Below are 17,732 nucleotides of genomic sequence, written 5' to 3' on the forward strand. Positions count from 1 at the left end.
CTGACATTAGTGATAAGAGCTCAGTACTTCATAGAAAACATTGCGGGGGTTTGTACAATTTTTTTGAAGCTCTGGGTGGTTACACAACTATGGCCTAAAATACATGATATAGCAATAGCAATGATGCTATGGTTGAAAAGTGAGAACCAGTTCTGATTCAGAACTACCAAACATACCAAAACCAAATACAGAGTTCTGGCATGAAACTCTAGATGGCGCAGTCCGATAGGTCTAGCTCAATCTGAACTATGACATCATTATCACATGGCACAGCTGATTGGTTCGCTCCTGTATCGGTAGCCAATGAGCTCGCTGCTCAACATTCAAATATATGACTAGTGCTCGCTGTAGCAGTTTGCAGCGTGCTTCAGAAACCCTCCACCTTCCCCAGCTCCACCTGTATAAATCTGCTACGAGGTGATTCATGTATGCTATATGGGGGTTATTTCATGTATGTCATATTTGCAGCAGCAGTATTTCTTAGGTGCTCACAGCAGCATGTTGTGGATGTATTGGCAGTAGCAAGTCTCGGTACTTGCTCTGCCGCAGCAGCAGTGTAGCAGATCTATTCCACCAAGACCAAATACATTAACATTGTCATGTACATTACCATGTCAATCCCTCCGAGAGTTGTCATAACAGAAATTATTTTAATGATGTTTTCTGCTTTCATTCGGCAGTTTGGACAAAACTTCATACTAAAAGAGCGCAAGTGAATTATTAAATATATTATTATCTAAGTGTCTGAGGATTTACAATGCTCATTTTAGATTAGTAGTAATCTCATGTCATCTGTATTGTGGTTATATAAACTATTACTTAAGACAAAAATGAATAAATTGGAAGTTTCTAGTAATCCTGAAGACCTTGATTAGCTGGATCATGTGTGTTTGATTAGGGTTGGAGCTAAACTGTGCAGAGCTGTGACCCTCCAGGACTTGAGTTTGAGACCACTGGTTTAGACATTAAGAATGAACTTGAGAGCTGATGGAATCGCTTGAATCTGATACCTGTTGAGGCCTTGGCAGTAGCCGATATCTGGATTCCTCCAGGAGAAAGCCAGCAGCACGTTCCGGAGTTTCTGGATGCCATCCGAGTCAGGAGAAGCATAGTGCTTGTTGTTAGGAAGCGTCCGGAGAAGATCCAGCTCTATCTGCTTACAGGCCGGGTTTGGTTTTTCGTTCGCCGTGGACAGAAGGTTCTGGTAATAGTCTTTTGACACGTCTTCACGCATCTTCTTCACATGGAAGTTCACGCACCAGCTCCACACCTTGGAACGGTGGTTATGGGGAACTCCACTTCGCATCAGCGCCTTAAGCTCTGGAGATCGAACCATCTCTCTGTTCATGGTGATGGCCAGGTAGTTGTCCCACTTTACTCTAACTGAGGTCTCCTGGTCTGTCAGGGAAAGGGACTTCAGGTCTAGCGCTCTCTTTTTTGCTTCAAGTTTTTCCTCGTCATCCTCCTCCTCTGGGACAGTTTTGAAGCCATAGATATCATACTCACTAAATGAGAAAGAAAACAGTATCACAGGTTATATGGTTTACAAGCAATTTGTAACAAAAGAGCAATCTTCAAAGTAATAAGGCCAAATTTCATAGTAATAAGCAACTTGTTGAAGAGCATGACATGTTCTGCAGAACCAGGAAAACATCCTGTTCCTGTAGTCAAGCAGCATTTGAAGAACACTAACAAGACCAAACACGCTTGAAGATGGAATCTTCAGAAGTGTGGCAGCACAAAAATTAAAGTAAACAAAAGAAAAGTCAAACTGGATGGTGACCGAGCAAGTTGTACAGTTTGATTTGGTAACAGAAAGTTTGAAGTGGCCATATTCTAGAATTCTGTATTATTTTTACCTACAAGTACCTACACTTGTAATGTTAGACAAGGTTTCTTGTACCAACAATCAGAATTTTCCTTCTGCATGACCATGTCTACCTTCTCCCAGGCTCTTACAATTAAACCAGAATTTTTTGCTACTGTACCTTTAAGACTGCAATATGTAAACGACCTCTGTTATGACCAATTGCATATGAAATTAATAATTCCGGAATACTGAAAACATGTTGATATGTTAAAGGATGGCCAACTTTTTTGCAGCTGAATTTGCATAAATTATCTAGATGCACTAGGGAGGTATACACATTTAAATACTATTTTTCGTAAAATGATACCTGACAGCATTGGGTTTGAGGATAGGGTGTTCCTGCTGGTCTGCACTCTCCACCTGTAATGCATCTTCTAGTAAGCGGGTGATGACCTCTCCACTATGGGTCTGCTCTGAAGAGGAGCAAACAGGAGACTTCACTTCCTGTAGTAGAACCAGGTACTTACTCTCCACCTGACACAGCTTGGCCTCTAAACTGGTGCACTGTAGAACACACAGCAAAGGAAAAAAGATGTGAAGAACAAAAATGATTCCTCAGCAATCAAAAACATGCACAGGCAACCTTGCAAAGGTTGGAATGCTAGGGAAAAGGAAATGCTAACATGGCACATAAGAAAGAATCTACAAAAACATCCAGGGTGGTTTGCATGCAGAGTAGCTAAAGTCACAGACCTTTGCCTCAAGTGCTTTCTCTCTGGATTCAGAATTTCTTCTTAAGACCGTCAACTCCAGAATCTCTTTGTTTAAGAAGTTATTTTGGGCTTTGTAGCCCTGAAGGCGGTCCTGGAAAAGTGTAAAACCCCAAAAAGATGTATGTGAGACACCAAAAATAATGTACAAAACAGTCATTAATTGTTTATAAATCTAAACTTCAATATATAGAAAACTACTACCAAAAGTATCTGAGACTTTAATTGGTCCTGAGATAAAAGACTCGAGACTTGACTTAAGCCCTAAATACACTGCACGATTTTCAGCTGTCCCAGCCGAAAGACTGGCATCTTGAAACAATCGTGGCAATTTCTGTGATAGTGGCTCCTAATCGGTGGTCCTGTGTCGTACAATGAGAGGTTCAAATACGGACGTTGTCACGGTCTTGCGACCAAAGATAGCCTACGATACAGCATGATCATCGCACAGTGTGTTTGCTGGTACGATCCACGTGACCAACCAATGAAAATGCAACATGAAATCAAAGCGACATGGCGCTAAAACATAAAACTGCTTACCTCAAGCTCTTATCCCTTCCTCTTTCACCATTTCCACTTTTTTCCCAGCTAAAGTGTAAATTATCATGCTCTTTTGTTTACCACTAGCTCATGCTGATGACGTTTTATTCTTCTATAGTAATGTGCGTCATAGCATACGAGTCAATAGGTGTCATCATCGTACAGTCTACACACGTCGTAGCCAAGTTTATTAGATCCATGTCGCATAGTGTGACATGCAGTGATCTTATAGGATTGCTAAAATTGTGCAGTGTTTTGGGCTTAGACTTAGTCTTATGCCTTAGTCTTGCAATCAACTCTTGCCTATGTCAGATATGTTTCACCCTAAGCTCCCAATAATTTATAATCTTACAAACACATTTATATACATATTCAGATATAATGATTAGTACATATATTAGGATGTTCTTGCGCTACCTTCAGGATGTCCAACTCTTGTTGTTCCCTAGTTGCACTAGGTGAGTTGCATTCAGCCGACTGGGTTCCTTCATTACCACTCTGATGGGAAAGTTTCACGATGGCTTCGTCCTTGGCCTGAATGGTCTCCATGAGCATCCCCAGCTGTTCATTTATCTCCCCAACTTTGATCTTCAACCTCTTTAACTCCTGTTGAAGACTCTCCTTCTCCAAGGCTAGCTTCTCCATGTGCCAACAAAGGTCTTTGATCTGGGTGTCCCGCTCTGCCAGGGCTTTGTCCACCTCATTCGCAGCTTGGTTATGACTGTGAAGCCCCATGTTCCCTGGAGACACTGTGGAACGCCAATCGCATTGGGAGCTACGTAGTGTTTGTTGGAGAAGACGAACCAACTCCTGGTAGATGAGAATACTGTGTGAAGCTCAAGCCTCTGAGATAGTTCAGTAGATCAATTACACGGATAAACTACTCAAAAACACCAACTGATCAAGCAAAATGGGGATCCTTTGTAGTCATTGATTAGTCTTCAATTCCTGAGGTCAAAGTTCACAATGGTAGCCAACTCTGGTCCTGGAGGGTCACTGTCCTGCAGAGTTTAGCTCCAACCCTAATCAAGCACACCTGCCTGTAGCTTTCTAGTGATCTTGAAGACATTAAATAGCTAATTTAGGTGTGTTTGGTTTGGGTTGGAGCTAAACTCTGCAGGACAGTGGCCCTCCAGGACCGAAGTTGCCCAGCCCTGCTCTAGAGTTCAACTCCAGCCCTAATCGAACACACCTGAACCAACTAATCAATGTGTTCTGAATTACTTAACAGGCAGGGGTGTTGGAGCAGAACTGTTACAGAAACGTAGCCTCCAGGAGCAGGGTTGGCTACCCCCCTGCACTAGAACCAGCTGGCACTTGTCTTTACATATGATCGACTAAATTACTCATTCGTTTTTTACTTTGCTTGGCACAATAAATATCAAGAACACTTGCTTTGGTAGCACTCTTAACTGGGGTCAAAATAAGTCAGGGGCTAGTCTGGGATGAAGTAATTTGTGTTACATTTTGACCCTAGAATAGTTTGGTTTTGTATTAGGTATATTGTTTACCAAATCAGATCAACATTTTGGAGAAAGGTTTTAATAACCTTCAGCTATCAAATGTCATTTATTGTCATGGACTGGTGAATTATCACCAAACTGATATAACAAAAAAGAAACCTGGAGATCAAATAAAGTTAACCATTATTCTGTACAAACATTCAATTGACCAGTTTCAAAAGTCTGCACATGATGCAACCTGAACTATGACAAGGAACTGAAATGCAGGTTCAAAGAAAGACCCATTGCTCAGTTTGCTGTCTTTGGATCAAACATTTTTTTTCATTTCTGATAGATACTTTTCTGAGCTTGTTTTTTTTTTTTTTAAGTTGTACAATTAAATTTTTAGTAAGTTTTTCAGCATGTTTTAATAAAACACAACAGTATTTTCAGTCATAGAAAGACCCATTGCTCAGTTTGCTGTCTTTGGATCAAACATTTTTTTTCATTTCTGATAGATACTTTTCTGAGCTTGTTTTTTTTTTTTTAAGTTGTACAATTAAATTTTTAGTAAGTTTTTCAGCATGTTTTAATAAAACACAACAGTATTTTCAGTCAATAAGTCTCATCACACCTAACTTAGTGAGTAACTGAACACATTTTTTGGGGGAATATGCAAATCGTAAAGAAAACATGTTAATAAAATATTATCAATAATGTTGTAATTATGAATAAACACAGTATTGTTTATATGTTATACAGAATCATTATCTAGAGTTGTTAGTATGTTAAAAGCACAGCCAAGGGCAAAAGGGGAACTTTTAAGGTAAAAGCACAACAACAGTACCCATTTTGTGGTTCTCAAGGCCCTTGCTTAAGATGTGCTGATACCTTTTAGAAAAGTACACAGAAATATACGGCTGATGTAAGAAATGGCTTACTGCACCAAAACTTGAAGGTAGATATAAGAAAAGTCTTTGAATTATAAATGTAGAGGATGAGTAGAATATTTAGACACTGTGTCAACATTCACTTGCACATGGGAAATCCCCATGTATGAGTACTACAAGGAATGAGGAACTATTAGCAAACCGCTATAAACAACACCCTATAAAAAAATCAGTTTTTTAACTGCTGCCTGCCTTTGCAGTAAGGCTATGTCAGCATGGTACAACATGGGGAAAAAATGTAACTCGAAATAAAATAATTGCAGACAAAATTGCAGGATGGGATTGCAAATTAACATTTTATACTAACACCAGCTTGCTTAAACACACCACAAAAATAAAATACAGTTTATGACCTTCGAGGATGAAACTTAAGAGTGTCTTAATGGCTCAAAAAAAACACTGGTCCCTACTAGGGGTGGGCGATATGACCAAAATCTTACATCACAAAATGAGTACTTGTATTTCATGGTACCAATACATATCACAATATAGTTATCTTTGCTTTAAATAAGGTCTTTATGATATCCAAATTTTGATAGTATAGACATTTCATAATTCTTGTCACCAGTGTCAATATCACACAAAAAAAACCTAATACTAGCCTAAATTTAAAACAAAACAAAACCTAAACTCAAGCTCACTGAGGACAAGTAAACAGTCAGCGATTAAATAAGAATAAAAAATAATTACAAGCAATAGCACAAAAAACAATAAAGTAATCAAATGTATAAAAACACTGCATATTCTTCACAGTGTACACTAAATACATATTTCTTCTTATTAAAGTTACAAAAGTGATTAAGTCAAGAACAGTGAGAGATTCTCTCTCTTTTGTCATTTGATTAACATGATTGACAAAGAGCAGGAATATTAGACTGCTGTCACTTTAAGAGCTGCAAAGATCCAATATACTGTTACACATGTTTTCTTTCTCAGCTGTTTGCTTTCATTTAAGACCTAAATTGTTGTGTTTACGAGGATAATTGCAAAAACGGGCATTTTGACACATACAAGTGTGTATTTAACCGTTCAAGGCCTATAAAGCGGCAAAAATAACAACTCAAACTAAGCGTTCAAACTCCCGCGCTCTATGTGCATTGTCTTCATGTGCACACACCTCTCTGACAGCGCTCAGAAACTGAGTTCTCTTTCGCTGCTGATTACGTTTCAATGGCTTAAAATCATTTGTTTTCAAACCGCAATGCTTACAAATGCATGCAAACAATAAATTTGCATGACCACGTAGCACAGCAACATCACGTGAGCATGTAACCACGATAGACGATAGTCCAAAACCTAGATCGTGTCTACCGGTATATCACCCACCCCTAGTCCCTACCTGATTTACTCATATTGTACCTTCTGACCGGCGAGCTCTTCTCGGAGCTGGTTCTCTTGCTCCTGCAGGCGGTTGATCTCCTCCTGCTGGCTTTGAATGTGGAGCTGCAATTCGGAGGTCTTCGTCCCGTTAAATTCAACCGGCGAGCTCTCTGCACTGCGGCTGGGTTTCCCAGAGCCCATGTGAAAGGGCCGTTTCATTCTCGAAGGGCTGCGGAAGTCAAACGTGAATGCTGAGCCAATGGAGTCTGTGGGCAGTCAGGAGTGACAAGACAGACACAGTTTCAGAGGCCTTCAGTTTCACTGAATCATTTGTGTGTCATTAAAATGTCTGAACGATCATCTTACATCGTTGAAGGTGAGATGGGCTTTCCCGGTGTTGGCTGTCAGGTGGAGGTTTGTGCTCTGGTGTGTCTTTGGCTGGAGGATCCACCATCTCCCAGTCCTCACTACTGGCTGTGTAAAACATACTGCGCCTGTTTTCTCCTCCTCGGCCGGCCCGCAGGTGAGACATGCTATTTCTGATAGATGGTGGGAGAAACAAGGAAATGTTATCATGCAATATAGGTACAGAGAAGCAAAATTCATGTAATGTGTAACAGTATTAACTTAACCACAGTATATTGCCAAAGACTGAACTTGCTAATACTGTTGTCAAATGTTGTCAGAGTTCTTTCAAAACCTGGAGATGGTAAAGAAATTCCACTTAAATGTAATAATATGGCATACATGTTACATTTTTCTTGCTGTCAGCATGTTCTGCGATTACGTTTTTTTAACCTCTCTCACATAACATTTATAAGTCTTCTTTAATTTGCATAAAGGGTCAAAGTATTCTATTGCCAGCCCCTTAAAAGCTAACATGGAGCTGCTGTAGAATTTCCAGCTATTTTAGTTTGTTTATCTTTGTTGAAACCCAGATTCAGTCTGGCCGACTTCAGCATTATGTTATCCAAACAGATGCGTCCTAAGTCTTTTGGAAAGTTTGAAAAAGAGTTCACACATGGCAACAGTTGGGAAAGTAGTTAAACATGAACAATTCTAAATCAAGATACAGATGTACCTGTAATTTTGTCCATTTGTAATTAGATATGCATAAATAAAGAGTATTAAAAGTGACAAATTCTTCTGTCTCAACCACAATACTCAAAATACTAATTGGGATTTACAGTATAACTTGTCAGTTATCAGACTATAGTTGCATCTGCCAAAATTATTATTACTTTTATTATTTATTTATATGGTTCAGTCTGATTAGGCTAATGTTGAAAGCAGATAATTCTATAAATTGTATTATATTAATATAATATTAAGACAATATTTTGAAAGAGCACATTCTTTTCTCATTAAAATGTACTTAAGCTGCAACTAGCACTTATTTTGATAATCAATCTGTTGATTTTTCTAATATTAGGTTTCTAATAGTTTCTATATAGGTTTCTATAGAGATTTTCACATTACCAGACCAAACAACAACAGCTTTTGTCCACAGTTTTAAAGCATTAAAAGAGTTAAATTATGAATAAATAAATAAATATAAACACACACCCCATAATACTTGCTCTACATGCAGGATTTCAATTAAATAAAGTAAACCTTGATGCCAAATGATGCCCAATAGCTGTCCATCCTAGCGCGAGTTTCCCAGCCTCCTACCTGATCTCAGATCCCCAGTGTCGGAGGGAGTTGAGAGCTGCGTTGGGTTGTGCCACAGGGTTACGCAGCGACTGGAGCCCGACCAGCCCATCACTGTCCATCTCCACAGCAAAGTCACTCCGAACACTTTCCATGCTCTCGTTGGGCTTCTCACAGAGCATTGCTTCTAAATCAACACAGTCACAGTTTGAGTTATCAGTGTTCATTTGCATTTCTCAACAGTCACAGTAAATCTGCACTAAAGAGAAACAAGTAATTTCATCCTACAAAAGGCCTTTTGTATCCCTCATTAACATATGCTAAAATAATGACTTAATTCATAAATAGCCAACAAAAACATTTTCATCAACTCTCATCAATGTTTCTTGAGGGGTTTTTCCAACTAACAGTGGTAACAGGGTTGACAGTTTGTTGTATGAATAAATACTGTATGTAGATTCTGATTAAAATAAATGTGAAATTATGATTTATACATAGATTACATAAATTTACATAACGCATTTTTAAAAAGAAATTAAAGGGGTTTCCCCAGGTTATGCAACCCTGTTACAATTAAATATCCCTTATTAAATTAAACAACAATTACTTATACTTTTTGAAATTGCATTCTTTTAAGAAGTGAACTGTGCAAAGACAAATGTCTTCTCTGTTGTTAATCTCTGTGTTTTTGTATTTTTGCCCATAGTGGACAATCTTAAATGATCAACCCTGTTACTGTGATTTTGTACAGTAAATAATTGATTATAGTAAAGCAGATATTTATAGAAACATCAGCAATAAACTATTTCTAATAATCACCTTGTAGTTCCATGTACAAGGTTAGTAATGTCTAAATAAATTGTCAACCCTGTTATCCCTGTTAGTTATCTTGCAGCATATATGTGTATTAATATGCGGTCAGTTCTAAACAAACATGTCGGTTGACTTTCACATTGCGTTGCTATGGATTATGGACTTGTATTTTGTCCGGAAGTCATGTTTTAAAGTTAAAACCCCTTAATGATACATTTGTTTATGACAAACATGCAGAATTTCCCTTCACTAGATATTATTGATGTACTGGAGTGGTGTGGATTATTTTGATGTTTTTATCAGCTGTTTGGACTCTCATTTTGACGGCACCCATTCACTGCAGAGGATCCATTGGTGAGCAACTGATGTAATGTTACATTACTCCAAATCTGTTCTGATGAAGAAACAAACTCATCTACATCTTGGATGGCCTTAGGGCGAGTAATTTCTCAGCAGATTTAGATTTTTGAGTGAACTATTCGATTAAAACACCCCACTAAATCAGTATGTTTATATGCTGAGCTATAATCTTCATATAATGAAAATAGAGTATTTTGGAAATATCAGAAACCACTACATAAATCACTCTTAGACTCTAGTGCAATAATAATCATGCAGACTCATATCTATATTTTAAATATAGCTGTACTACCATTAAATGGGACAAACATTAATGTGATACCAAGAAAATGTACTATAATTTAGCTTTACTTTACTATTGTTATCATTACAAAGGTCAGTAACAACGATATTAATTAATTTAATTAAATGACTACTGCATAGAGGTTCATCACAGGTACATTTGTTTCTGTTAATTAAACATGATTTGCTAACTGACTGTAATAAGGAGGAAGCACACTGGCTTTTTGTTTTGGTTCTGCCTTTTTGACTTCTAAAATAATACTAAATGCTACAGCTATTCTCATACAGCAGAAACCACAAAACTGTCTGGGGCTTTAAAGAACCTTTATAGTCCATCATTCAAAGGAAACAGAAATCAAGAAAAACATTGATTTCAACATCTTGTTTAAGGCTAGTCGTTCAGTAACATGTTGGTTTGCTAGGCACACCGTAGCTTAGGCTTATTGGTTGTACTTTGGTGCCACAGTCAGGACTTAGCTTTCTGATATTCCTTGCTAATCAGACTCCTTTATCTTGAATAAAGTGTTACACTTAAATATCATTGAGTACATTAATGATATCTGCCTTGTTCTGTTCTGTTAACCCTGGGGGGGTTATTATTGTTGCTCTCCCTGCTCATTCATGACAGGCTGCATGGATGGGCAGGGAGGTTTTTTGCCCAGAACAGAACCATACCGCCAAACCAAACTTTATGCTAAGTATCTATCATTTTGACGATAGTGGTCCTGACAGAACTAATATTCATGCAATTTGAGCAAGACCAAAAAATATTTTAAGGTTTACAGCTGATTTTTATCATTCTTTCTTTCAGTGCATTGTGTGTTCATTACGGTCTGCTCACTTCTCCATACATCTCACCTGCATCTTTGGCCACCAGGCCCGTATGTGGATAACACGGGGTGGGGGAGCACCAGCTGTCTCGGTGGCCGGACATGTTACAGAACTCCCATCGTTTCTGCTGTAACTGCTGCAGCCAATAATGCATCACCTGCCTGTTGGGCGCCTGCACGCAGAAAGGGAAAGAAAAGTAGTGTGAAACCAAGGCTCTATTTTTGCTGTTGTTTTGTGGTATAACAGTAGTCTAGGGAGGAACAGGGTCAGGTGTGAAAGTGACTGTCCCCTTTGAGAATCATGATGCTTGTTTCGTTCTCAGTTCCAGTTTACGGTTCGGTGATGAAGTTGCTCTTTAACTGTGAGAAACAAAATATATTTAAAAACAGAAAAAGCTTTAAACACTAATAAATAGTCAACGACTGTCTCCACAATAAAGAAAAAAAAATACTAATCTAGTTTAGAATACAAGGTTTTAGAAACATACTATTCATGTTGGATTCACATGCCTTTGAAAATCTTTACATTTAATTAATCGCATCCAAAATAAACGTTTTTGTTTACATAATAAATATGTGTACTTTGTATATTATGTATGTATAAATGTACACACATACAGTATATATTTTGAAAATATCTACATGTATTTACATGTATATATTTATATTATATATAGAAATGTATTTAATATATAAACATAACATATTTTTCTGAAATATATACATGCATGTGTGTGTATTTATATATACACAGTACAGACACATATTTTATGTACACAAAATCTTTTATTTTGGATGCAATTAATCGCGATTAATCATTTGACAGCCCTAATATATATATATATATTATACACGGCTCATCTTCAGTCAGTACAGGCATGTGGGAACTGCGCCAGTCTGACGATCTGTTTGAAGACATTCCCTTCAGCCTAGATCCTGATCACAAATAGCTACACCACAGCGTCATGAGGGCCCGAAACTACATGCAGTGGGAAATACATTTTCTAGAAAATGAACCTGAAGTTGAGAAAGCGGCATCCTTTTACATTACTAAACAGATTCAGATCTGATAAACCGCTTTCTGTGTCCAGCGAGAAGACCAAACTACTGCAGAGCTTGTGCAATTACAACAGCAATCTTGTGTTATAGTCCAACATTTTCCAGTCATGAGGCAAGATGTTTAGAGCATTGATGAGTCCAGAATGTTATATTGTATCCTGACAACAGCTGAATGACTGAGCCAGTGTGCTTTGTGTAAAGAAACATTCCCATCTCAGTACGTGTCCTTAAATAAATATTAAAAAATCTGTCATCCGCAATGTTATACGATCATTTTAAGAGCTGCACTTTATATACATATTCATATACAATTTACATTAAACAATCAAATTAAATGAATTAAAATACAATATTTAAAATATTTTCAGTTTTCATTTTAATAACAATTTTGTTGTTCTTTATCATTTTGATTTGTTTTGATTAATTTCAGTATATTTCTCATACTTTTTTTCATAACATATTTTTGAAATACATTTTTAATATTTAGTATAATATTCATAATTTATCATAATAACCCTGATATATATTGGTATTGTTTAATATGTCTTTATATATATATATATATATTTTTTTTTTTTCCATTTAATTTGAACTATAATAACCCTGATAATAGGAAAAAGGAGTGAAAATATGCATGCATGACCAAATCGTGCATGCATAAGTTAAAATGGAAAATATGAATTTATGCTCAAACATTAAAATACGCTTTTGACAGTATAAGGATGGTCTGTAACCACTTGTTGCAAGTACTCCAGTTAGTTCACAATATTAAAATGCACTAAGATAATCATCTTTCGATATGAAGCTAATAAATTCAGTGCAGTTAATCTTTCTATGGAAAACGGTTTCATGCATTTGGTTTTTATTAGCGTATAGGCAGATGCATAATATCAATATACCTTCAGCAGGAACTCCTTCCCCTCGGTGTGGATCTCAAAAAGCCCCTCTTCCACCTCCACATCATAGTTGAAACAAGCGTCCGCTATTTCAATGTGTCCCAGTGGAAGGGCGTCTTGAGGAGTCTTAAAATAATACAAGTAACATTTCCTGGGGTCGTACACAAACCAGCGCGTTTTCAAGCCTCTCAGTGGCCCTTTCCCTGTCAGTTTGTTCAGGTAGCCGCATAATTTGGCGCTCTGCTCCTTCGTGCCATCGCAGTCGGACACATCGAAAGACCTGGCCGCCGGGATCCGGGAGCTCCTGCTGGGATTGGCAGCGCTGCCATCCTCTTCATGCATCTTTCTCTGGACTTTCCGCTCCTCTATCAGCGGACGCAAACTTTCCATCCGCGTGAGGTCACGTGACTCCCATTCTCGCGCTGCTGCCGCAGAGGATGATGGGACATGTAGTTTTACTGTCGTTAGTGTGGGAAATGTTGCGCTAACACCAGTGTATCTACTTGAAATATGGTTTAATGTGGGATATTAGCACGAGATCCGGCCAAAAATGATTTTGTATTTTAGTTTTTGGTTCATAGCTGAAAAATATAATTAAAATGATATAGTAGTTTATAAAACAACACATTACAAAATGATAACAATAATAATAAATATAACTAAAAACAATATAATGTAATATTTTGGAAAATGGTTTGGAAAATGGATAGATGCATTAATATGCAGGTTTGTGTTCTGTCGCACAAGGCTTTAACCTTTTGAGAATTAGGCTATTACTTCATATTACTGTGCAAACAACACTTATTATTATTTATATAATTTACAGTACATATAGGCCTATATTTATTTACCATATTTGAGCATTGTTTAATATATAATATCCTCTCTGGGTTTAATATATATATATATATATATAAAGAAACAAAAACATTACATAACAACAGCAATAATTATAATATATTAAAATAAACAAAACATTATATAACAACAGAAATAGTTATAATATATTATTATTAAAATATAAGTATAAGTATCGCTTTTTATTTCTCCTCTTTCCTACTACCTGTTTCACTTCTGTTTCAGTTTTTATAACCATTTCTTACTATGTGTAAGTAAGTTGTTGTTTTTTAGCATGTGTGTTTGCCTCAGTGTTATTTTTTAGGATTACTGACAAACTACTGTTGTTTGATTTGTATTATTTGTATTTATTTTAATTTGTTAAATTATGTCTGAATTTATTATGTCTGTATAGGTCTTTTATTAAGTTTTTAGTTTGATTTAATTTGAATTATTTTAATACTTCAACAAACTAAATGGAAATGAAATAATATATTGAATTTATAAATGTGTATGTACATATTAGTCACATCAGCTGACTTTGAGAGATTCCTGACACATAAATAATAGGCCTACCCCTAAACTACTACAACAGAGATTGAGAATGAAAGAGATGCCAATGTGAAGAGAGCACTGTAAGATCCAGCTCACGAGACTGAAACCACCGACAGAAAGTCTGACATACTTACAGCGGAGCCTCCGTATCTGATGTTCAGCTTCACACTTTGTCAGAGTGATGAAACGTTCACTTTAACCGGTTAAACTGTGTGTTTCCACATCGTCGAAATATCTGCGGTCGCCATGGCTGCCGCCAACAGTTAATCAGAGATGAGAGAGCGGGAAACACTGGCTTCCTGCACCACAGCCGCTCTCTGAGCTTTCCTCAAGGTCACATCTGTCAGGTTACAAACTGCTTTATTCACGGTCGGAAAAACGGTCATAGTAACACATATTAAAATGGCAACAATTTAAACAATGTTTATTTTGCATAAACAGTCAATTCACGGTATTATGTCCCGTTCACACCAAGAACGATAGCGATAACTATCGCAACAACGCGCGATAACTTTCCAGCTCTTTAAAGCCAGTAGATTGTGATTGGCTGTTGTTTTTATCGTTCATTAGCTGGAAAACAAATTAATAAGCAAGCCATGCATAATAGCCTATAACAAAATGTTACCCTGGAACACAAAATCAATTTTTGTGTCTGAAAGTTGAATAAATAGGCTTTTCATTGATGTATGGTTTGTTAGGATAGGACCATATTTGGCAGAGATACAACTATTTGAAAATCTGGAATCTGAGGATGCAAAAAAAAAAAAACTATCAAAATATTGAGAAAATTGCATTTAAAGTTGTCCAAAGGAAGTTCCAAGCAATGCATATTACTAGTCAAAAATCTACTTTTGATATATAGGAAATTTACAAAATATCTTCATGGAACATGATCTTTACTTCATATCCAAATGATTTTTGGCATAAAAGAAAAATCGATATTTTTGACCCATACGATGTATTGTTGGCTATTGCTACAAATATAGGCTACCTGTGCTACTGATGACTGGTTTTGTGCTCCAGGGTCACAAATATTAAAATACAACCTAGCATATTGCATTTATTTATTTATTTACTTGTTATTGTTAAAGGTGGGGTAAGTGATTTCTGGTAGCCAGTGTTGATATTTGAAATCACCAAAACAAACACGCCCCTATTCTGATAGCTCCGCCCCACATATACGTACGCAACCCAGGCAACGATTAGTTCTGTGAAACAAAGCAAAACCAATGTTACACCGTGTCTACGGATGTGAGCGGCGCGGCGCAACAAATCCCGACAGAAAACTGCTGCCGGGTTCGATTTATGACGTGCTGACACACATTTCAAATGGTTTTCAACGGTCGTTTGAGCGCGTCCAGTGTAGACAGACTTTAGCTGTTGCAGACACGGTGTTACTCATCCTATTGAGAAGAAACAAAGCAACCTCGGCGTCCGATCGCAGGCCTCCGCTCCTTGAGTTCTCTCCAGTGCTGGAAAACTGATCCGATATTTACACGGGTCCTACTTCTTGCCTTATCGTTCCGCAGACGGTTTCCTCTTTTGTTTTTATCCGTCATCTCTATCTTTCTGTCGCTGGCTCAGCTAATGTCCGTCCTGTGCACTGAACACGCTCTCCTTTCCTCTTTTGTTTTTTATCCGTCATCTCTATCTTTCTGTCGCTGGCTCAGCTAATGTCCGTCCCATGCACTGAACACGCTCTCCTCCACATCACGTGTAGACACGCCCCTTATTGCTGATTGGCTACAAGTTTGTTTTGCGATTCGGCCCGAATCAGATTTCTAAAGTGTTTTTGAAAAAGCACTTACTCTGCCTTTAAAAGGCATAATTTAAATGCTAATGTCTAATGCCGAATTATTTGTAGCTTGTTTTTCCTTTTATTCTTGTGGTGGTTGTCTTAAAAGATTCAGATCTTTAAAGCTGGCACACATATCTGCAGCAAACAGACGTAACCGTCACTCTGACATTCTCCGCTGTAAACACACGCCTGTCTGACCTTTCTGAAATGTCACTCTGTCTGACTTGTATTCCTCCAGTGTCTCAAAGATAAGTGCGAGTTTCCGTTTACCTTCATGTTTCAACTTCTGGCCTCTATCTGCTGAGGTTCAAGTGGGTCATTCAACAACAAGTGTGTCATTTGTGAGTAATGATGCTGAAATTCAGCTTTGCTTCACGGGAATAAATTACATTTGAAAACATATGCAAATAGAGCACATGCTATTTAGAATTGTAATCATTTTTCACAATATTACTGTATTTTTTTTTATTAAATGGTGACTCTAAGAGACTTCTTTTAAAAATCTTACCAACCCCAAACTTTTAAGATGGAAGTGTATCAGCATTCGTCTTTTTTTAAACCATCAACCACATTATTTATCTAAAGTTCAAAGCCGTGATGATTCACTAAACTGATTCGGCTGAAGTCAGATTATGCGGTATGTAGAAATGATTTTGTCTCAGTCAACAGAAAAATCGTTCAATGCAACTCCTCCACAGCACGACTGATGAAGGTTTTTTTGAAACAGGGCTTATTAGTCACAAGAACAATTCCATGTTTTCAACATTACAGGAAGTTAGGAAGAATGTAGGTATCTACCGTCACACAAACTAGAGTCTTAAAGCAAAAACGAAAGGCCTCTTTCTCCTTGTGCCTCATGGAAGAAAGACAATTGGGGTTGAAATGATACAAGGAGTAAATGACCGAATTTTCATTTTTGGGTGAACCATCTCATACCAAACTGTTGTTTATATGTTGTTGTAAGTGATTCACTAACACCAAACAAGGGAAATGAGTACAGTCCCTAAACTATGACAGATCAGACAGCTGAAATACAGCAGAGACACTGGAAGGAAGGTCTGAGGAAAACCCTGTCCACCAGAGCCACACATTATTTCTACTGTCCCACGTGTGAGGGGTGGGGAGAACAGATCAGACCAAAAACCACAGCGCTACAGTACACACACTTTAACCCTGATGACTCAGTTATCGATCCTGTGCTGCCACGCTGACGACCTCTCTAACATGATGGCATTGGGGACACTGATTTCCATCAAACTGATTCAATGTAGTACTTTCAGCCAGAAATGGTGTAATAATCTTGGTTGATCTGTTGATACTTAAACCACACAAAAATGTATAAAATAAGTAGATAAAATATAGATAAATAAGTATACATAAATAAGGAAAATTATATAAAAATTATTAAATTTTTAATGTGGCTTAAATTCCAAAATGTATTTATATTCATTATAATTATTTATTTGATAGATTATAGATAATAAAGTAAATACATTCTATTTCATTTGTGTTTTATGTAATAATTAACAAACTCTTAAATAATTCATATATTGTATATTACATACATTTTGTGATTTTTTTGTGAAGCATTATGCAGTATCAAAATTCATTAATATTTACATACATATTTATGATATATTTAAACATGTAAAGAATAAAGTAAATATATAAATACATCTGAATTATATTAAAATGTACTTATATTATATTATTTTGGACATTTTAAATGTGGCTTCAGTTTCTGAATTTCTTTATATTCATTATAAATATTTATTTTATAGATTATAGATAAAGTATTGTAATAACTAATAAATAAT

At 36.9% G+C, this 17,732-nt stretch overlaps 1 protein-coding gene across 1 annotated transcript; it reads right to left on the minus strand.

Moving 5' to 3' along the window:
* Positions 1 to 958: 958 nt before the first annotated feature.
* Positions 959 to 13,122, minus strand: LOC107598894 (TBC1 domain family member 2B-like). The gene is made up of 9 exons (XM_016290334.1): positions 12,729 to 13,122; positions 10,799 to 10,943; positions 8,507 to 8,672; positions 7,199 to 7,371; positions 6,872 to 7,098; positions 3,538 to 3,930; positions 2,564 to 2,674; positions 2,178 to 2,374; positions 959 to 1,505 (listed from the first exon to the last, which is right to left on the minus strand). Exons 1-9 carry the CDS (start codon positions 13,113 to 13,115, stop codon positions 959 to 961), a joined length of 2,346 nt encoding a protein of 781 aa, XP_016145820.1. The 5' UTR covers positions 13,116 to 13,122.
* Positions 13,123 to 17,732: the final 4,610 nt, after the last annotated feature.

Source organism: Sinocyclocheilus grahami, unplaced genomic scaffold, assembly GCF_001515645.1.
Source record: "Sinocyclocheilus grahami isolate Dianchi unplaced genomic scaffold, SAMN03320097.WGS_v1.1 scaffold257.1, whole genome shotgun sequence".
Lineage (NCBI taxonomy): Eukaryota > Metazoa > Chordata > Actinopteri > Cypriniformes > Cyprinidae > Sinocyclocheilus > Sinocyclocheilus grahami.

Excerpts from the sequence above, each read along its gene's own strand:
- LOC107598894 (XM_016290334.1), bottom strand. The coding sequence starts at position 13,115 with ATGGAAAGTTTGCGTCCGCTGATAGAGGAGCGGAAAGTCCAGAGAAAG. Across the intron at positions 7,099-7,198 it reads CCCATCTCACCTTCAACGAT|ACTCCATTGGCTCAGCATTC; the intron begins GTAAGATGATCG and ends GACTGCCCACAG. Across the intron at positions 3,931-6,871 it reads AAGAGCTCGCCGGTCAGAAG|GAGTTGGTTCGTCTTCTCCA; the intron begins GTACAATATGAG and ends CTCATCTACCAG.